The following is a 21,258-nucleotide window of genomic DNA, read 5'->3' as shown; positions in this document are numbered from 1 at the left end:
CAGCGCCTTCCCTTGAGCAGCCCAGCGTGGCTCATAGTGTGACCCCATCTCCTTGCAGGTGCTCCCACCCTTTTTGTTCCCAGGAGACAAAGCAGAGAGCTCAGGGTAGGGCTCAGGGGTGCTGCAAAGCCATCAGCCAGGCACCATGGCCAACCACCACCACACATTTTATAATTTCATTTGATTTTTTTTTTTTCCTTTTTCTTTTATTTTTTTTTTTTCGGGGGACTCTGCTGCATCCCGGGCCGCGAGGGGGGAATAACCTCTTTGATTTTATTTTTTTTTTTTTTTTTCAGTTCTCTCAGGCCAGACACACCACAGCCCTTTGAAACGCTCTGTGTCCCTTACCCCACCCATGAATGTGCCAAACCAACCTCTAGGACATGGATGGATGTCTCATGAGGACTTACGAGCTAGAGGACCCCAGTGCATCCCTTCTGATCATGCCCCCCTGTCTCCACAAAGCAGTGTAGCCTCTTCGGGAAGTGGTGGGAGTGAACATTTAGAAGATCAGCCTTCTGCTCGTAACACATTCCAGGAGGAAGGGAGTGGGATGAAAGGTGAGTGACAAACCAGACCCCATTCCCCCAGCACGCAGAGGCAGGAGGGGAAGAGCTGCCCCTGCTCCCTGCTGGCTTTGGGGAGAGGATCCTCGTGGCCAAACGGGGCCTCCCAGCCTTTTCTCCCCACCTTAGGGATTTAGGGTTAGGGGAATGCCTCGGGTTTTCTTTAAGTAGCAGCTGGTCCTGATCTGACATCTTACACTTGGGTGCCAGTGGGCTGGTTTTGCCCCAAAGCCCTGTGAGCTGCCAGCTTTGCAAAAAGCTGGATTTTTTCCATTGCCTGTGGCTTTTGGCTGCGAGTGGTGCTCTTTTTTCTCTTTCTTTTTTTTTTTTTTTTTTAATTTTTTTATGACAGTGAAAAATAGCTTAGAGCAAGCTTAGCAAGCCACGTGTGATTTGCCATTGCAGTGTTTGATACCCACCAAGTATCTGGGGAAGTTTTGGCTTGGGCTGCTTGTTTGCAGTGAATTTAACCTGTGTGTTTCGGTTGGTTTTCCCATTATACCTACATTTCACAGAGATTTTGGCAATAAATACATGTGGTTCTGGTGGTAAACAAGGCAGAAATGAACCCCACTTGCTGCAGTCAAAGATGCAGAGCAAACTTCAGGCTGAGGAGGAATAAACAGCTAAAAACTGGGCAAACACACAAACTGTGTGTTCCTGGGAACAGACTGAGAATGACCCTGCAGCTCTCAGACTGATTTAAACAACTCCAATTTGTATTAATGCAAAGCAGCTCGATTGTGTGCAAACCAGTGGTGTATCAGAATAGGGAAATAATTGTGTTTTTTAACAGTCACAAGGTCTGATTTTAGTCTAATTACAGACAAATTGAGATGTGGATAAATCTGTGTGATGTGGGACTGCATTTGGCTTGGCTCTGGATGGCTTTGATGTGCATGAAATAAATGCATGAAAAACCCCTCATGGTTCTAGGGAATGTAAGAGAGGCAGGTCAGTCCTGCAGGCTGTCTGGCCAGGGAGAACTTTTTGGGAGTTGGGGAGGGCTGTTTAACACCACATTTCTCCAGGTTTCTGCAGAAGGAGCTGGGGAGGAGGCCATGGGGAGCTTGGCTCCCTGTGATCCACAGCTGCAGCTCTGAGATGTGCATGGAGAGAAACTTCCCAGTGCTGTGCAATCAACCTGTGTGGCCAAATCCACAAAACCCAGAGGCTGGGATTGATGATGATCAATTAAATAACCCCACATATTAACACATCCCTTGCTGCTGGGTGCAGCTGGGCCATGTCCACCCTTCCTTGGGCTGTCCCTTTCCAGACTCCCAAACGCGATTCCCCCACTGCTGACTCGGCCAAATGGCTTCTGTCCCCCTGTCCAGGGACGTGCAGAACAGATGTTCACAACCTCTGGTGTCTCTGCCTGCCCTGTCCTCCCCCCTCAGCTGGGTTTTCTTCAGGCTCAGCCATTCCACTGCCTTCCCAGATGATGTTTTCTGAACTTGGGGTTGTTCCTGCTTCTCCCCGCCAGGATTTTTTCCAAAAAGTCCTCGTTTTATTGAAGGTGTGCTGCCCAAAACCGGACTTGGAAGCAGAGCAGAGGCTTGTTTGCCTCCAGACAGCATTCCTGTGGCTGTGTAGCTCATCGTCCTCAAATAACAAAGCTCTGGGAGCTGCATATGACCCATTGTATCCCCACAGCTTTCCTGAAAAAAATAAAAAAAAGAGGAGAAGTGAGGAGAGGACTGCCCGTTCCGTGCACTCCGATCGTGCCGTTTCTGGTTCCTGCAGAAACAAACACACAGTTTGCTGCATTTTTATGGGGCTGCCTCCTTCCCCATCCAGGCTGGCTGCTCCTGCTGCCAAGTCCTGAATTGCAGCCACGTCTCCCTGAGTGCCTGCAGGCTCTGGTGGCTGGGTGTCCCCCTGCTCCTGCTCTGCTGCTTCCTTCTTTATCCATCCAGGAGGATCCAGACCCACTGGAATGTGAGGAACCCATGGCAGATCCCCAGTTTATCTCCCCCACTGTCAACAATTTCTTTCCTTTCTGTCTATCTTTATGCTCCCATTTCTTTTCTTTCCATCTATCTTCATGCTGAAGGGAAAATGCCCTTTGGCTTTATCCTAGCTCTTGGTTTCTCCAGGGGAGGATATGGACACTTGGTTCTCCATGGATCCCTGTCTGTCTGTCTGTCAGTCCCTTGCCATGTCCCTGCCCATGGACAGGAGTTGGAATTAAATAATCTTTGAGGACCCTTCCAACCCAAGCCATTCCAGGATTCTGTGATTCCTGGGGCAGAGGTTGGGGAGCACCAGGAGGCAGGTGTGGGTAGAGCCAGGAGTTTCTGCTGGGAGTGTATCCAAGGTGTCCTGTGTGTAAATATTGCAGAGTGAGTTGTTTTCCTTCTAAATTTCCTGACAGCCGTGCCATGACTTTGCAATTACCTGCTGGTAATTGCTGATTAAAGAGTAGCTCTGCAGGCAGGTGGTTCACCCATCCGTGGAGAGCACTGGGAAATTTGACTTTCCAGGGACCAGGAAATCACCTTGGGTGTCCTTGCGCCTCCTGGTTGCCTCTCTTCCCTGTGGGAATGGGGAAAGCTCCATCACACAGAACACACTCTGTCTGTCCTGGGGTGGCTCCTTCTCCCCAGCCTGCTCCCAGGATTGCATCTCTGCTGGCAGGGGAGCTCTGGCACCACCACTGTCCCCAAAATTGAGGCATGATCCAGTCAGGCTGATGCAGAGCTGCTTCTGCAAAGGCTGGAGAAGGCTTTCCTCCAGGGTTCAATGTCTGTGTGAGGGTGAATCTCTTCTGGAATTGTCCTTGTGGGCTTTGCCATTGGCATGGATGTGTGCCAAAGGCAGGTGTCCCATGGGGATGTGGGATCAGGGAGACTTTTAATGTGCTGTCACTAGAATGGTGTGGTTTTGTGTTAAAATGATGATGAAACTTGAGCCTGTGCTGGAAATGGGGCTTTTTGCTGAGAGATTTTCATTTATTTTAGACAGAAATCAGCTTAAGAGGGTGCTGGTAGCAGACTTTGGGACTGTTACATGTCAGAACTTTAGGAAAACTTTGAATTTCAGCCCATCTGTGCTCAGTCATTGCCTTTTCCCATGTTTGGTGTGGGGCAGCACTTGAGGAATTTCACTGACACGTGAATCTTTGTGTGTGTCTGGGATTTGGGGAGTGTGAGCAGGATGCAGCATGCTGGGATTGTTTGCATCCTCTTTGCTTGGATGCAGGGTGGGTTTGGGATCGGCCTGGGCAGCAGGAGACTTCAGCAGGTGTATGGATTGCCTTGGGAACCAAACCAGGTCCCTCCTGCCCTGTCCCTTCCAGTGATGAGACCACCTTGGTTCAGGAAGGGGTCATGGACAATCCTTGGCTTGCAGGTGGGGCTCAACACTGTGGGGCTTTCTGCACCCACACCATGAGGTGGATGTCCCAGCAGTGGGAATGAGCTGCCCAGTGTCTCACTGGTAGGGAAGGGGACAGGGACTGTGGACAAGGCATTGCTGGGAGCAGAGCCCGTCAGCTGGGAGGGCTGTGGCAGAGCTCCTGTGGGGTTGTGGGTGTTGAATAAAGCAGCTCTCAATTTGGCAAAGCATTTCAAACTAAAAACCTCGTCACAGGCCCAGTGCTGTGCTGCAGCACAGACGCCTGCAGGGCCCCCCTCCCTTGTGGGGTGTCACCACAGACCCCCAAACCTGCAAACCCTGCATAGCTGCTTGTTGTCACATTGCCTGCTCCGTGGAGGACACCTCATCATGGAGTCCATGGGGTTTTGAATGTCACAGAGGAAGGATTCCCCTCCCAGGTCACTCCTTGTGAAAACATGTTGAAGTCAGGAGGATAAATGTAATTTTGGGTACCTCTCCAGCTGGGCATAGAGGTGCTACACTGCAGGTAACACCTGGGAAAGAAGAAGTCATTTCAGTCAGTGCATTTCAGATCCCAGGTCACCCTTTGAAGCAGGGTGTGGGGCCATCTTTGATGGCACATCATTTTTCCATCCCAAACCCATCTCTCTAGCTCTGTTTAAGCAGCCAGTTCCATTTTCAGCACATGCCACCGTCCCTCAGGCCATAATCAGTGTCTGCCATCCACAAACAGCCCTTTGCTTGTCCTGAGCTCAACCACTGCATGAGCTGCAGCACTTCCCATGTTCCTGGGAGAACAGCAGTGAGGAGCTTGGTGTGCAGTTCCCCATGGGCCAATTCCCAGTGGCTGTCCCACAGAAACACACCTTGTGAGGATGTTGGGTTGTTGTTGTTCCTTTCCTCATCCAGTGGCTGGTTCCTCCACCCATCCACATCCACATCCCTGTGTCCCCATCCATGGACTGATTCCTTGTCCCATCCACATCCACAGCCCTGTGTCCTCCTCCAGGGGCCCATCCACATCCACATCCCTGTGTCCCCATCCATGGACTGATTCCTTGTCCCATCCACATCCACAGCCCTGTGTCCTCCTCCAGGGGCCCATCCACATCCACATCCCTGTGTCCCCATCCATGGACTGATTCCTTGTCCCATCCACATCCACAGCCCTGTGTCCCCATCCATGGACTGATTCGTTGTCCCATCCACATCCACAGCCCTGTGTCCTCCCAAAGATCCATGAAGCTCAGTGAGGTGTCCCTTGGGATGCCCCTCATGTTGGTGCTGATGCTGTTGCTCGTGGTTGTGCCGTTCCATGAACTCATTGGAGCTCTCCTGTTGTTCCCTTGTGCTGCAGATGTCCCAGCCTGGCTCAAGAGCCTCAGGCTGCACAAGTATGCCGCCCTCTTCTCCCAGATGACCTACGAGGAGATGATGGCCCTCACCGAGTGCCAGCTCGAGGCACAAGTATGTCCCACCTCACCTGGGGGGTGACAGCTTCCAAAGCTCCTTCGTGTGACTTCTCATGGTTGGAATAAAAAGGGGAATTGGGTCTTGGGGAGTGAAAAAATCTCACATTGTACCTGAAATAAACCTTGTCCCTGTGTTCTTGCTGGAGTCCCAGCATGGAAGTCCCATCACTGGGAGCTGTGTTTGGGGGTTTTTTTCCCAGCTGGGATTAAATTCAGGAGTTTCAGGGGTGCAACCTGTGGTGCAACTCCATTAAAGGCAGTGGGGCTTTGATGGCTGACTGCCTTTGAAAATGTCATAGAATCATAGAATATTGCTGGTTGGGGTTGGAAGTAAAGATTATCTGATTCCAGCCCCCACTCAGCTCTCAGGTTCACCTCTGCATTATCCTTGGGATAAAGAGGAATGGGAGCACCATTGCTCTCCATGTGTGAGGTGCAGCAGGGAGGGACAGACCAGCTGGAAATCTCCATCCTCAGCAAGTCTCTGGGTGGTTTTCTATGTCCCCCACAAATCCCTGCACTCAAAAATGTAATTAATTTCCAGCAGCCCTTTCTGTTTAGGAGAGGAAGGGTTTGGGTTGGGCCAGCTGCCCTGTGGAAGTGTTAACATCAAATTTTATCCTGGTTTTGCAGAACGTTACCAAAGGCGCAAGACACAAAATTGTCATCAGTATCCAAAAGCTAAAAGAGAGACAAAACCTGCTCAAATCTCTAGAAGGGGTAAGTAATCACAACCCTCTTTGTATTTCTTGTGTTTTCAAGAAGCCAGGAATTAATTCTGGGGTGAAGTACTCTTTGCTTACACATATTGTGGGGATCTGATGCAATTTGTTTCACAGAATTCCAGAATGGTTTGTGTGACCGTGTTCACAGGGGTCTGAGGATGAGGGAAGACACGAGGATCTCACTCCATGTTTCAGAAGGCTTGGTTTATTATTTTATGATATATATTGTATTAAAACTATACTAAAAGAATAGAAGAAAGGATTTTATCAGAAGACTGGCTAAGAATAGAAAAGAAGGAATGATAACAAAGGTTTGTGGCTTGGACAGAGAGTCCGAGCCAGCTGGGCTGTGATTGACAATTAATTAGAAACAACCACACGAGACCAATCCCAGATGCACCTGTTGCATTCCACAGCAGCAGATAATCATTGTTTACATTTTGTCCCTGAGGCCTCTCAGCTTCTCAGGAGGAAGAATCCTAAGGACAGGATTTTCCATAAAAGATGTCTGCGACAGGTTTGGGCTGGCAGGGACTCTAAAGTCCCAACCCTCTGCCATGGAAGAGAGACACCTTCCACTAGCCCACATTGCTCAAAGCTGTGTTTTGCAGAATGGATCCTAATGCATCTCCCACAGCTGGCATGGATGTACCCTGTAGCCCTGGCCAGCTCCAGGGTGCTCAGAAAGACTCGATCATTCCTGGAACATCCTATGAGCACCCTGTCCTGGGATAAAACACCAAACACCCACATCAGTGCCTGAACAACAGCTTGAATTTCCAAGGAGAATAAATAGAAACTTCTTTATCACATCAACAAAAGCTTAAACCCTGCAGGAAGGGCTTTTGGGGAAGTAGCAGCACCACAGCCTGGCTGGGAGCAGCTCACCCAAGCTCTCCCTATTTATTATCCCTGTATTATATTATACTTAATTGCACCATCTTCAAACAGCAACTTGCAGAGCCTCCCACTAGGGGCTTTTAAATACTTCTGTGGTGTGTTGCTATTTATTGGTGTTTTCCTTAGCTCACTGCTTCACTATTTATTTATAATATGGGCTTGTGCTCAGAGTATGGCAGGAGCTAATAAAGCCATATTTACCTCCGTTATTAATAATAACTATTAAATCCAAGAGCTGGATGGAGCTGGCTGCAGCCCTGTGTTTTCCAGGCTATTGCACAGCCTCTCCCTCCACTCCTCCACTGGGATTTGGGAATCTGGCGTTGATTGAGTGGTGCTGTGCAGGAGCTGGAGCCCAGCTCAGCTGGCACAGCCAGCCAGGCACGCTGTGAAATACAGGAGGGAAGTGGCAGGGACTGGTTTGGAGCCCCCTGGGGTGGGTTTGGGCTGTGGCACCGTGACCCTGGCCTGCTCTGCTGGGGCTCAGAGCTGCCTGTGAGCTGCTTTCCCTGGGAGGAGACATCTCTGCTTTCCCATCAGGCTTCCCATCCAGGTTTTGCTAAACAAGAGCATGTGTGGGACTTGATGGTTTTGGGCAGTGTCTCGCTGCTAAATACTGCTGCTTTCTTGGAAAGAGCTGCTCCACCCCTCTATTAGTTAACAGGGCAGGATTTTCTCCCAGAAAAATAGTGCCCAGCAGACTGACACCAGATCTTTGTGGGAAATGGAGCTGAGACGTCCAAGAGTGAGCTGGGAATGCAGCAGGAGTTAGAGTCAACAACTGTTTCAGGGCTTGCAGACATCCCATGTGCCACTTAGTGTCCCTTCCTTCATTCAGCACATCAGGATTCACTGCAAAAGTTGCCTCTTTCCAAGCAGTGTCCCATGAGCCAGACTGTGCAGGAGCCTGCAGGGAGCTCTTCTGCTCCAGGCCACATTAAAAACAAAATGCAGTTATTTCCCATCAGTGGGACCAGGATCTGACCATAGAAATGGAGTTCTTGATCCACACCAGGAGCAAAGCTGGGGTGCACCCAAATTCTCTCCCTCCTGGGTGGATCTGCCCCAGGATCTCTGAATGGTTTTGCTGTGGGAGTTTCAGTTTTGTGTTTGACCACAAATCACCTGCTGCCCTTGAAACCCTCCCTGTGCCCTCTGCATCCACTGCCCAGCCCAGCCCAGAGGGGACAGGGATGTCCCCACAGCTGCCACAGGACAGGCTCCTGCATCCCAGCATGGTCCTGGGCTCTGGGGTGACCCCAGAGCATGAGGGTGCCGTGGCAAGCAGTTTAAGGGCAGAGCAGTTAATGGGAGCCAGGCTTGAAGGTGGTGCTGGAAGCAGGAAACAAGCCCATGTTAATGTAATTCCAATGAAATAGAGCTGAAATGTTGGGATTGTAGGATTGCTGGGGAACCAACAAACATACTTTTGCCATCTGCTCTGTCAGAACCACATCTGACTCCTTCCAAGGCTCACTGGCACAATGGGACAGATCTCCAAGGGCTCCTTTTCCTTTTATTATCCTTCTTTTATTATCAGCTCAGCACTCAGTGATGTGATATATTTTTAAAATACACAAAATACTTGATATTTTAAAATACATTTTTGCTGCTCTGGGCATCAAAATCTCCCAGGCTCAGTCATTTTCATGGACTTGGCATTTCCCTGGTGGAAAAGTGGAAACATTGATGTTGGGTTTGGGTCCCAGTGGTTGATGGGGGCACATTTATCTCTGAGGATTTGGGTCTGAGCACATCCATGGATAATCAGACGCTGCAGCACTCCCCTGATAAAAGAAAAGACTTGATGAATGAAACGTTGGCTGTGGAATAGACAGGAGCAAAGCTGGGAATTCCCAGGGGGTCACAGGAGGGCTGCTGTTATCCCAGCAAAGCCAAACCTCCTCTCTCTCTCTCTCCCTTCCACCCGCAGGACATCCTGGAAGGCGGCAACTTGCGTGTGCCGCTGCAGGAGCTGCACCAAATGATCCTCACCCCCATCAAAGCCTACTCCTCGCAGAGCTCCAGCACCGAGGAGCACGGCCGGGAGGTGGACTCGCACCACGGGCACCCCCCGTCGCTGCTGGGCTCGGACAGGGACGGCCAGGGCTCGGAGTGCAAGGACGCGGCGGCCGCCGGGATGCAGCAGCACCATCTGCCGGGCTGCGAGGCCGAGTCGGGAGGGGCCCCTCTGCCCGAGGGCGACCTGCCCGGCCAGTTCACACGAGTGATGGGCAAAGGTGAGCGGCTGCCATTTCTCCTCGGACTCGTCGCCAGGGAGGAGTTTCCTTGGGATTTTCCCTTCCCACCTTTCCCTGAGCTCCTGCAGGTGCCAGTCACATCACCAGGAAGGAGTTTCCCTGAGTTTTCACCTCCCCGCCTTTCCCTGAGCTCTTGCAGGTCCCAGTTTTGTCACCAGGGAGGAGTTTCCCTGAAATTTTCCCTCCCCACCTTTCCCTGAGCTCCTGCAGGTCCCAGTCTCATCACTAGGAAGGAGTTTCCCTGAGTTTTTCCCTTCCCACCTTTCCCTGAGTTCCTGCAAGTCCCAGTCACATCACTAGGAAGGAGTTTCCCTGAGATTTTCCCTCCCCATCTTTCCCTGAGCTCCTGCAGGTGCCAGTCACATCACTAGGAAGGAGTTTTCCTGGGATTTTCCCTCCCCACCTTTCCCTGAGCTCTTGCAGGTCCCAGTCTTATCACTAGGAAGGAGTTTCCCTGAGCTTTTCCATCCCTGCCTTTCCCTGAGCTCCTGCAGGTCCCAGTCTCATCACTAGAAAGGAGTTTCCCTGAGTTTTCCCCTCCCCACCTTTCCCTGAGCTCCTGCAGGTGCCAGTCTGAGGGGTGATGGTTTTTTGAGGTCCTGTCATGCTGGGTTAGAGGTAAGATAGGGCAGGCGGGCTGGGATTTTGGGGAGGGGCAGCAATGGCTCAAGCTGCCTGCCTGAGGTCCAAGGTGGATGGCATGCATTCCAAGCTCCAGGTCCAAGGTGGAGCATCCTCTTGCATCCTCTCCCTGCCCCAGGTGAGAGGCAGAAATCACAGCTTTTCCCGAGGTCAGGAGTGGAAGATCCCCTCTCGCTTCCCATCCAGAGCCCTGGAGTCATCCCACTGATCCAGAGGTGTTTTGAGCAGCATCCCTTGGATTTGCTCTGCTTGGAGTAGGGTAGCAGTGGTGCATGGCTGGACATGAGCCATTTGGAGTGCAAATCAGTGGGTCCCAGCCCCTTTTTATGGCCCAGTTTGGATGCAGGAAATCCAGAATACTCCGGTGCCATTCCCTGTCAAGTGCAGGGTGTGCAGCCTTGCATCAGGAATAACACACTGGGAGGTAACAGGGGCAAGCTGAGGTGGGGAGTGACCTCCTGTGCAATATTCAGGGCTCTTGGAGCAAATCTGTGTGAGCTTGGATGTGCCCTAACCGTGCTGGTGGCACCTGAGGTGTCAGTGCTGGCTGCAGGGAGGGAGATCTCCCTGGGGAAGAGGAAAAGGGGGAGGTCTCATCTGCAGGAGACTGGGAACAGGAAAAACCTCATTGGGGTGCCACAAAAAAATATCAGCCTTGTCTCTATTTCCAACCTTTCTTGGAAAAAAAGAGCTGAGATTTTTTTTCTACACAGGAACCTGGTGCAGAATCTGTCCCCAGCTGGTTCCCTGCAGAAACAGCCACATGTGGGGCTCCAGCCCCATTTTATTCCTGTGACAAATGCCAGAGTGTGGCACAAGCCCTGCCAAGGTGTGGTGTCCTCCTGGACCCCCAGGCATCCCTGCCCAGGGGTTTACAACAGGAGAAACTCATGAGCTCATTCCCACTTCCTTCAGTGGCATTCATTCCAAAAGAGGTTAAAATTCTTCAGGGAAGGTGGGAATTTACCCCTCTGCAGTGGGGGCAGATTTTGGCTGTGGGAGAAGGAGCTCTCTTGCTTATGAATAGGGATTAATCCTGTGCCCCTGAGCTGCTTAGGTCTAATTTTGGGGACTCCAATGGTGCTACTCTGGATTTACACCATCATAACAGAGAATAAAATCTGGCCCTAAATATAGGACGGCACGGCAGGAATTGGGGAAGGGCATTTTTTCTCACTGATGCAAAACCTACTTGTGGTTACAAGGGAAACAGGATGTCCAAGGTGGTTGTGGGACCCCTCCTGGGCCCCATCCTGGTGTCCCCATCCCCATTTCCCTTCTCTTGTTCTTTTTTTTTTCCAGTCTGCACACAACTTTTAGTTTCCCGACCCGATGAAGAGAATATAAGTTCCTATTTACAGCTCATAGACAAATGTCTAATCCACGAGGTGAGTCGTGTCACATCATCTAAAACTGTTGTTCTCATCACTTGGAAACTGTTTCCAAAGTGTCTGTTTATGTAAACCTTTGGGTTTCTAACACAAATATTTTTGGGGGGTATTAATAGTAATTGTGACAGAGCAGCCTTGGAGCGGGCGGTAGCTCCAACGTGGTGCATGGAAATGTTGCTTCCCCCCACGCTGCTTTAATTGCCAAGGCCTGGAGCTGGGAAATTCATCTGGCTCGTGACAGTCCCATCAGCAGCTGGATGAAAGCAAGAATCGGTCCCATCAGCAGCTGGATGAAAGCAGGAGCTGGGATGAACGTGCAGGCAGTTCCCGTCAGACAGACCCAGCGATCCCTCCTTCCGTTTGGCACCACGTGCTCTTGGGATTTTGCAACAGGGATTTTCCATCTGTTCCTGCTCCCAGAGGATCTGCCTTGGCTGGGTGGTGGCTTGGGATGGCCCAGGCTGTGCCACAGGGCTCTGGCACGCTCCTGCCTGGTGGCAGGGAGGGATGGTCCGTGTCCCTGGTGTCCTGCAGTGTCTCCTACCAGGAAGAAGCTGCTTCCATCACCTGCCTGTATGGGAACAGAAGTGGTGGAAGCTGAGGACCAGAGAGCAAAGCCAGGAGGATGTGGAACTTTTCCCCAAGTGCCTGCACTTCTCCCAGCAGAGCCACCCACGTCCCAGGACCACCCTCTGTGCTGGCTCCGGCGTAATCAGCGCCAGGAGGGAGCATCTCCTCCTGAGTGGTTCAGAGCAATCAAGTCAGGCACTAATTAGCCTCCAGATTGCCCTCTGGAGACTTCTGCTGCTCTCCAGCAGAGACCTAGGGTGTCTAAAGTTAGCAGTGGTGGCACATGGGTGTCCCTGTCACCCACGCCTCCTGCCTGGAGCTCTGGGAGCAGCTCTGTCACTGCCAGCTCTGTCACTGTCACTGACGGGGTGACCTTTGCAGGGTGCCTGGGTGGGTGACAGGCTCACCCTGGGTGACCTCCCCAGAGCCAGGATCACAGCCAAGCTCTGCCCAGCCCTGAGAAGGAGGATAGCATGCAGGATGCCACAGGGCAGCTCAGCTTTCCAAACCCCAGCTTTGCTCACCCTGGCAGCATTTCTAGGGCCACGTCCAGGTGACAAGTGTCACCACCCGTCAGGACCCACCATCAGAGCCTCGCTCTGCCAAAAGGAGTTGGCAGCCTTGAGGCAGAGTCTGGGGCACAGGGAATGCTGCCAGAGCATTTTCTCCACCTGAGAAGAGTAAATCCTGAGGAAAGAGCAGTGTTTTCCCCCTGGACTTTCTGATGGGGCTCAACTCACCCCATCACCATCTCCAGCTGCTTTTCTTTACCCACACTCACACATGCACATCCCTGCTGGCTTTACCCACAAGCATATTCATCCATTTCCTCTTTTTCTCTCTGTTTTTTTTTTTTTTTTGGACAGGCGTTTACAGAGATCCAGAAGAAGAGGCTGCTGTCATGGAAACAGCAGGTGCAGAAACTCTTTCGGTCTTTCCCTCGGAAATCCCTCCTGGAGCTGTCGGGCTATCGGCAGCAGAGGAGGTACGTGGGAACACGAGCCAGAAGTGTGAACATGAGCCAGCAGTGTGCCCGTGTGCCCAGGTGGCCAAGAAAGCCAGTGGAACCTGGCCTGGATTGGGAATGGTGTGGCCAGCAGGACAGGGAGGTCATTCTGCCCCTGAGTGCTGTGTCCAGTTCTGGCCCCCCAGTTTGGGAAGGATGTTGAGAGGCTTGAGCACATCCAGAGGAGGCAGCGAGGCTGGAGAGGGGCTGGGAACACAAACCCTGTGAGGAACCACTGAGGGAGCTGGGGCTGTTTATTCTGGAGAAAAGGAGGCTCAGGGGTGCCCTCATTGCTCTCCACACCTTCCTGAAGGGAGGCTGCAGACAGGTGGGGTCGGTCTCTGACAGAACCAAAGGACACAGTCTCCAGCTACATCAGGGAAGGGATAGGTTGGATATTAGGAAGAAATATGTATTATATAATTATATATTAATATAATTATACTATAATATACTATAATATACTATAATGTAATGTAATATATTCATATTTATATATTAATATACTATACTACAATAATATATTATAATATACCATAATATACTATAATATAATATACTATAGTATAATATAATATAATATAATATAATGTAATATATTCTCCAGGAGGATTATATGAAGCTCCACATCAGCTCTTCCCTCCTCAGTTGCAGCTCCCTGAGCTTTTTCAGCTCCTGTTTGGCAACATTTACAACCAACCCATGCGTTGTCGGGATTTTTCATTTCAGTTCCTATTTAATTTATATTTCCCTTTTAATTTTGATCGTTCACAAACTCAGTAAGGAGGGGATTTAAGCTTTGACATAACTCCTGAAGCCCCAAACTGTTCATGTTTTAGGAAAAAAAATTTCACCAAAAGAATAATAAAGTACTGGAATGCTCTGCAGAGCCAGAGGTGCAGTCAGAGAGCCAGGCAGGGCTGTGTTGGGAACACCATGTTTGCTCACTTCAAGGTGGTGCTGCATTTCAGGTGATCCTAGAAATCACAAGGTTGTGCCAAGAAAAAAGATTTTTAAATCACTTTTAACAACATCACCACTTTGTTTCATTTTTCAGTTTTTTATCCCTAAAAAGACAAGTGTTGTGGAGATAACTGGGAGTATAGGAACTTCCAGGATGGGATTTCAGCTCCTTTAGCTCAGCCCTTCTTAATAAAACTTGGATTTATTAGGTCATTCTAACCTAAATTTTACAGAACTTGAGAAGTCTCAGAGGTGACCATATTTGTAAAAACAAACCTCCTAGAAGGGGAGAAAGAAAATGCAACAGCAAAAGCTGAACTTAAATTAGACACTGGGGAATCCACTCATGAGAATTCTCCAAGAAATCAAGTTCCTGGGGCATTACCTGGGTTATTTTAGATTGTATTTAAGAACAGACCCATTTTGCAGGAGTAAAATAAGCTTTAAAGGAAACCAGTGTGGATCTGAGAACTGCAGAATGGAAGAAGAGAGGATGCTGCACACCCAGAGTGCTCCTCCCCACTGCCTGTGTAGGGTGCAGGGACCTCCTTGGTGGGATGGGAGGGTCAGGACCCCCTTGGAGGGCTCAGTGTCTCACTCCTGGTGGGATGGGAGGGTCAGGACCCCCTTCCAGAGCTCAGTGTCTCAACCTTGAGGTGGGGTGGGGGGTCAGAACCCCTTTAGAGGGGTCAGTGTCTCACCCTCAGTGGGGTGGAAGGGTCAGGATTCCCTCCCAGGGCCCAGTGTCTCACCTTCAGAGGGATGGGAGGGTCAGGACACTCTCCCAGGGGGGTCAGTGTCTCACCCCTGGTGGGATGGGAGGGTCAGGATTCCCTTGAAGGGGTCAGTGTCTCAACCTTGAGATGGGGTGGGAGGGTCAGAACCCCCTTGGAGGGCTCAGTGTCTGACCCTCAGTGGGATGGCAGGGTCAGGGCTCAGTGTCTGACCCTCAGTGGGATGGCAGGGCCAGGGCTCAGTGTCTCACCCTCAGTGGGATGGCAGGGCCAGGGCTCAGTGTCTCATCCATGGTGGTTTGGGATGGTCAGGGCTCAGTGTCTGACCCTCAGTGGGATGGCAGGGCCAGGGCTCAGTGTCTGACCCTCAGTGGGATGGCAGGGTCAGGGCTCAGTGTCTCACCCTCAGTGGGATGGCAGGGTCAGGGCTCAGTGTCTCACCCTCAGTGGGATGGCAGGGTCAGGGCTCAGTGTCTGACCCTCAGTGGGATGGCAGGGCCAGGGCTCAGTGTCTCATCCATGGTAGAATGGCACGGCCAGGGCTCAGTGTCTCACCCCTGGTGGTTTGGCACGGTCAGGGCTCAGTGTGTCACCCTCAGTGGGATGGCAGGGTCAGGGCTCAGAGTGTCACCCCTGGTGGGATGGCAGGGTCAGGGCTCAGTGTGTCACCCCCGGTGGTTTGGGGTGGTCAGGGCTCAGTGTCCCATCACCGCTGATGGTTTGGGATGGTCAGGGCTCAGTGTCTCACCCTGTGGGATGGCAGGGTCACGGCTCAGTGTCTCAGCCCCGTCTCTCTCTCTCTGTCTCTCCACAGCCGAGGCTTTGGCCAGTCCAACTCGCTGCCGAGCGCCGGCTCCGCAGGGGCGGGGCTGGCCCGCAGGAACCCCCGGCAGTTCCAGATCCCCTCCCGCAACCTCCCCACGGCCCGGCTGGGGCTGCTGGGCCCCACGGGGCTGCTGGGCACCCCCCAGCGCAGCCCTGCTGCCAGCCCTGCCATCCTCAAGCAGGGCAGACAGGTTGGTCGGCGTTCCTGGCATTTCTGGCTCTTCCATCCCTGTCCCACGAGCTTCGTTTTCCTTCTCTCACTTGTCCAGATCATCCCCAGGTTTTTTCCCACTCTTCCAGCAGTTTGCAGGCATTTGGGATGGGCTCCCCTCTGTGCAGTGAGATGTGGAGGTGGGAGCAACAGAAGGGGAAAAGCTGAGTCCTCAAAGTGCCTTATAAAACAGGGAGAGGGGATTTTGGCAAGAGCAGGTAATGGTAGGAGGAGGAGAAGGGTTCTAAATTGGCTGAGGGGAGATTTTGATGAGATACTGGGACTGTGAGGGTGGGGAGACCCTGGCACAGGGTGCCCAGAGCAGCTGTGGCTGCCCCTGGATCCCTGGAAGTGCCCAAGGCCAGGCTGGACAGGGCTTGGAGCACCCTGGGACAGTGGAAGGTATCCCTGCCCATGGTAAGGGGTTGTAATGAGATTATCTGTAAGGTCCCTTCCAGCCCAAAGCATGCTGTGATCCTACCAGCCCAAAGTGGCTGTAAACCCACAGCACAGAGGGCTTTGCTTTGCATCCCACACCCTGTGTTTGCTCCCCACAGAACCTGTGGTTTGCCAACCCTGGGGGCAGTAACAGCATGCCCAGCCGCAGCCACAGCTCGGTGCAGAGGACGCGCTCGCTGCCGGTCCACACGTCCCCGCAGACCATGCTGATGTTTCAGCAGCCAGGTAGGCACCAGGGGGGCTTTTCCACTCACCCACAGCCAGGTGAGATGAGAGGAGCTGTGCTGGTGTGTCTCCCCATGGGCACATGGCACTGCCACTGGGGTATCTCTGAATTCCAGGGATAACCGTGCACATCCCTGGAGGGAATTCTGACCCTCTGTGTGCCAGCTTGACTCTGTGTTACAGTGCTGGTGCCTTGCCTAGCTCATTTCTGAGGGGCTGCTGTCAGGAGGGAAGGTGGTGGTGGCTGATCCATCACTTTTTCCTGATGGATGGCCCCAGCCCCGCTGCGGAAGCACTGCCTCCATGCACTCAGGGGAAATTCCTTCCACGGTGCGTGTGAAGGGAAATGCTGCTGTGTCAGTGCTTCCTTCCCCAGCACTGCCAAAGTGCTCCTGTGTATGGGAGCATCCTCTGATTCAGGGAGGATCCCTCTGACCTTGGACCCTGGCCCTGGAGCATCCTGGCCCTGAGGAAGCCTCTTTGTGTATCCCTTCCTTAGCTTTGAGCCTTTTCCTCCCAACACCCCGTCACCATTTACACCTCGGGACAGGGAATCCATCCCCCAGTGAGCTCTCCCTCATCCCTGCACTCCTGCTGCTTTGGGCTGGCAGCCAGTGGTGTTAAACTGCGGCATTTGGGCAGCAAATGTTCCCTTCAGCAGGAGCAGCAGCTGTTCCCAGGTATTAATTAAACACCGGGACAAGGGCACATTTCTCAGGCGCTGGAGGAGAATAAATGGGTTTCTCTTCGTGTCAGCCTGAGGTGGATGAGGGCGTAGGAGGATCTGGGAGCCAAAGACGAGGATTAAGTCTCAAGGAAAATAAGCAATGATGTGATGCTGGGCTCACAAACCACTGTTTGCCAGGCTGTGGGGGGACCTCAACCCTCCTGGATCTCGTCCCATGTTCCCGTGAGCCAGTGGAAAGCAGGAGATGCCTTCCAGCACAGTAGCACAAGCTGTATTTGCAGGTTTTGCTGCAGGGTGGGGAAAGTTCGCTGCTGTTTAGATGAGGACAGGGGTGTTGGAACGCTCCAGACTTCATGTGTGTGTCCCTTTTTTGTGCTCACCCCCTCAGGGATGTGGCAGTGATGACGTGGGTGGCTGAGTGGGAGCCAGGCTGGTCCCAGAGAAGCCAGACAGTGGCTGTGCTGGTCTGTGCTGCCATCCCATGTCCAAGCATGGACAGCATCCATCCCCAGGAGGTGACCAGGGCTGCCCCCTCCCTGGGTGGGGTTTGCTCATGCTCCAGCTGCCCCTTACGTCTCTTATCAGCACCTGAACCCCCTCAGCACCTGAACCCCCCCCTCTCCTTTCTGGACAACAGGGGGTGATGACTGCTTCTGTGAGTGTCTCTTGCTGAAGATGATTTTTCTGGCAGTCCTGTCAGACCCTCCTGCGGCATTTTTCAGATGGTTTTCCCAAACAGAGCAGGCAGGCGGAGTTCCTGCCAGATCCCTGACCAGGATCTCCTATTCCCTTTGTCCCTGCAGAGTTCCAGGTGCCGGTGACTGAACCTGACATCAACAACAGGCTGGAGTCCCTGTGCCTGAGCATGACGGAGCACGCACTCAGCGGTGAGCATTCCCTCCTCCTGGGGCTCTTCCAGCACGTCCACGCCTCCTCTGCTGAGCCCCCCAGCCCCTGCCCAATGCCTCCCAAAAGCTGGGACAGGCTGTGGCTGTGAGAGCAGCAGGGGCTGGACGCAGGGATGCTCCCGGGGCTGCTCCTGTGGGAACCTTGGCTTCTCTCGGCGCGGTGGCCGGGACAGGGGGCGAAGCTGAACGCAGGGACCGCACCAGCACCAGTGGAGTCTGTGCTAATTAGCCACTCTTCAGCTTGCTAATGATAATTAGTGTTAGCTCGCTACTCTCGTTAGCTCTCGATGAAGCCCCTGCCGCCAGCGCGCTCGGATGGGTCGCGGCTTTGGAGCGTTGTGACCTCCTGCCACCGGATCCCTCCTCTGGCCAGGCTGAATCCCTGCCAGGCTGTGCCAGGGGCTGTGCCAGGGCTGTGCCAGGGGCTGTGCCGGGCACCGTGCCCTGGTGCTGGCAGGCCTCACACAGCCGGGGGTGCCAGCGGATAACGGGCACGGGGAGGGAGGAGGAGCGGGACAAAACCAAGCAGGGAGGATGGAAAGGCAGCAGCAGCAGCAGCAGCAGAGCAGTGGAGAGCCCGGTGCAGCACAGAGCCCCAGAAGCTCCCGGTGTCCAGTGGAGCCCCAGGCACAAGGGATGGCCCCGGCGATGGGACGAGCGCGGCCGCCCGGAGTCCCCAGTGAGCAGCTCGGGTCTGCTGCGGAAATCCTGCCTGGACTGTGACCCGTGGCTGAGGACAGGAGCCCTCGGAGAGGACGAGTGCCACCAGGCTCCCTGCAGATGCAGCAGCCCTTCCTGGGGAGAGGAACGGGAGAACAAGGACTGTGGGAAGCAGCAGGGCCCTGGCAGCATCCCTGGCTGGGAACACAAGGACACTTCTGTCACCCGAAGCGTTTCTGCGGCGCGTGCCCAGCCGAGGCTTAGCTGTCTTGTTCCTCTGCAGGGTACTGTTCCTCCAAGTTATTTTTTTCCAGGTCGCATTCCCCGAGCCTCTCCAAACCAGTTGTGCTATAAATAGCTCTTAAAAAAATAAACCTTTCGGGGGAGAAAAAAAAAAAAAAAAAAGGCGTAACAAACCTGTTTGTTTTTAGTGTGGAGGAGGGAGGTGGCTGTGGTGCCCCAGGTGGTGACAGGGAATTCTCTGTTCCACAGCCACTCTGGGAGCTGCCTCCTGCCACTCTCCATGCTGGGGATGGGGTTTGGGATGGGGGATGAGGGCTGGAGGGTGGGAAGTGCTGTTGGGTGCTGATTTCTGCCCCTGGGGGTGGGCACAGGGGGCTGCTGGTACTGGGGTCAGTTTTTGGGGTGGGTCATGGACCCCTCGTTCCTGGGGTTGGGCTGTGGCTGGATGCATCCCTGCTGAACAGGGAGCTGGGAACGGGCTCTGGGGACACAGAAAGGATGCTTGGGGGCTTTGTGTCCTTCCACAATCCTCAGATGGAGGAAAATTCTGCATCCTCTGCGGTGCAGCTGTTGCAGGGTTGGGTGAACCGTGGGCAAGGCAGCCCCTGGGACCAGCTCTGTCCCTGTCCCCTGACTCCTGGTCAGGGACAATGAACTTGTCATGCTGTAGGAGAGTCCCAGACTGTCACCTGCCTTGGGACGAGTCCAGGCTGCCCAGAAGCCCCCTGTGCTCCAGGGAAGGTGTTTGTGGGGCTGTGGCAGAAGGCCTGGCCTGGTGTTGGGACAGTGACCTGGGGAAGCTGCTGTGGGCTGGGGACAGTTGGTGGCACAGAGGGACCAGCAGAGCACTGACACCCCAAAACCCTTCTGCACCCCTTGGGGAGATGGCAGGCTGTGGGGGTGGCCCCAACACCGCCTCACTGTAGGGGCTGTGGGTTGGGGGTGCTTTGGGGGGGTCCATCCCCTTAATCCCCAGCTTGGGGGTACCAAGCTGCTCCTAATTGTCCCTTCCCACTTGCAGATGGTGTCGACAGAACCTCCACGATCTAGAAGGCGTCGCCACGGGGACGCTGGGCGGGACAACAACTGCTGCGGGTCCAGCGGCGAGGTCGGGGCTTGAGGGAGCCTCAGCGATAGCTTGCATCCTTTCTCCTCTCTCCTCTCCTCTCCTTTCTCCTCTCTCTATCTCTCTCCCGTTTTAATTTTGTGAATGTGTAGATTGTCCTTGTGAACATATCATTAGACTTGGAATTTGTGTTGTCATTTATTACATCCATGCTAAGTGGGGGGGGGAAAACGATGGCAAAAAAAATGAAAAATCTCAGCGGCGACGATGAAGCAGCACGGGGAGGTTGGGCTGGACATGGAGGAGGAGGAGAGTGCTGACAATGGAGGGCTCACCGTGGGCAAACCCTGCTCCTGGACAGGATGCCAAGGAGCACGGAGCACCACGTGGGGTGTGTGACCAAAAACCCTTTGGGGAGGATCCCTGCCCTGCCAGGGCTTTGGGGCCGGCTGTCCCTTCTCTCGAGTTTCGCCGCTTTCAGGTGCGGGCTGACCCGGCGAGCCCAGATCGGAACAGAAATAATCAAATAACCCCAAAATTTCCTTTCAGTTCAGCCAAGAGATCTGCAGAGTGGAGGCAGCGTTGTGCTCAGGGCAGTGGAGGGTCAGGGGGTGCCTCTCCCTGCGCCCCAGTTGGATTGGGATGCGGGATGGAGCGGGGGCATCTCACCCAGAGGAGGGTCCTGGGGGAGTCTGTGAATTTGGGAACACTGGGAGAGGTTCCTGCATCTGGCTCCACACATCTGGCCCAGCCTGCCCAAGTCCAGCTGTAAGGGGCTTTTCCAGCATGGCCAATAAGGGATGAAGAGCCCCCAAATAAAACCCAAGTCACAAAGGGCACCAAAATGCAGCTTCACAGCCTTGTTTTCTTGGCATTACCCGTGGGGCTGGGCTGCCCCTCACCCACTGCTGCTTTTTATAACAGGAGCTAAATTTGGTGTTAAATTGGTAAATCTGACCCAGCACTGCTCTGACCTGCAGTGATGCTCCCCCCAGTCCCAATGCTGCTCCGAGTCCTCCAATGGAATAATGAATAATAACAAATATAAAATCAATTAATTGAGCTGATGAGTGGCAGCGATATTTCCAAAATGGGCTGTGAGGAGGACATGGGCAGCATTGGGTGCCAGGATCAGAGGGAGCAGGGCTCAGGGGGAGCCAGAGCATGGGCAGGGCTGGGAGACGTGTGAACCCTTTTGTCATGCAGCGTTTTGAAGTTGTTTTTCTAAAAAAGAAAAAGAAATATATCTATATATATCTATATATATATATGTATACAAAAACCCAAGTGCCAAATGCAATGTTTTATGTTTGCTGTTCCTTGGTGTCCTGCTTCCCGGCAGACAGGAGGTTGAGGGGGGTGATGGGGAGGGTGGAGAAGGGAAAACCCGAAGGCCAG

At 53.1% G+C, this 21,258-nt stretch overlaps 1 protein-coding gene across 3 annotated transcripts in view; it reads left to right on the top strand.

Moving 5' to 3' along the window:
• SAMD4A (sterile alpha motif domain containing 4A) overlaps positions 1 to 20,045 on the top strand; it is a 98,700-nt gene extending 78,655 nt beyond the window's left edge. Inside the window, exons 4-13 of one of the 3 annotated variants that reach the window (XR_008483769.1) lie at positions 297 to 560; positions 5,269 to 5,378; positions 6,017 to 6,103; positions 8,942 to 9,248; positions 11,214 to 11,299; positions 12,739 to 12,857; positions 15,390 to 15,591; positions 16,169 to 16,295; positions 17,787 to 18,835; positions 19,816 to 20,045. Coding sequence is in view for 2 of the 3 variants with exons in the window: in XM_054286767.1 (XP_054142742.1) it covers positions 297 to 560; positions 5,269 to 5,378; positions 6,017 to 6,103; positions 8,942 to 9,248; positions 11,214 to 11,299; positions 12,739 to 12,857; positions 15,390 to 15,591; positions 16,169 to 16,295; positions 17,787 to 17,870; positions 19,816 to 19,844 (1,415 nt within the window). In the remaining variant the exon portion in view is untranslated. The remainder of the gene's footprint in view (positions 1 to 296; positions 561 to 5,268; positions 5,379 to 6,016; positions 6,104 to 8,941; positions 9,249 to 11,213; positions 11,300 to 12,738; positions 12,858 to 15,389; positions 15,592 to 16,168; positions 16,296 to 17,786; positions 18,836 to 19,815) is intronic. The other 2 variants (XM_054286767.1, XM_054286768.1) reach the window with 2 other exon arrangements.
• Positions 20,046 to 21,258: the final 1,213 nt, after the last annotated feature.

This window comes from Melozone crissalis, unplaced genomic scaffold (genome assembly GCF_028551555.1).
Source record: "Melozone crissalis strain CALT ecotype California unplaced genomic scaffold, PUWL_Pcris_2 ptg000056l_1, whole genome shotgun sequence".
NCBI lineage: Eukaryota > Metazoa > Chordata > Aves > Passeriformes > Passerellidae > Melozone > Melozone crissalis.
The sequence above is the reverse complement of the archived record's forward strand: the minus strand, read 5'-3'. Positions and strand labels throughout refer to the sequence as shown.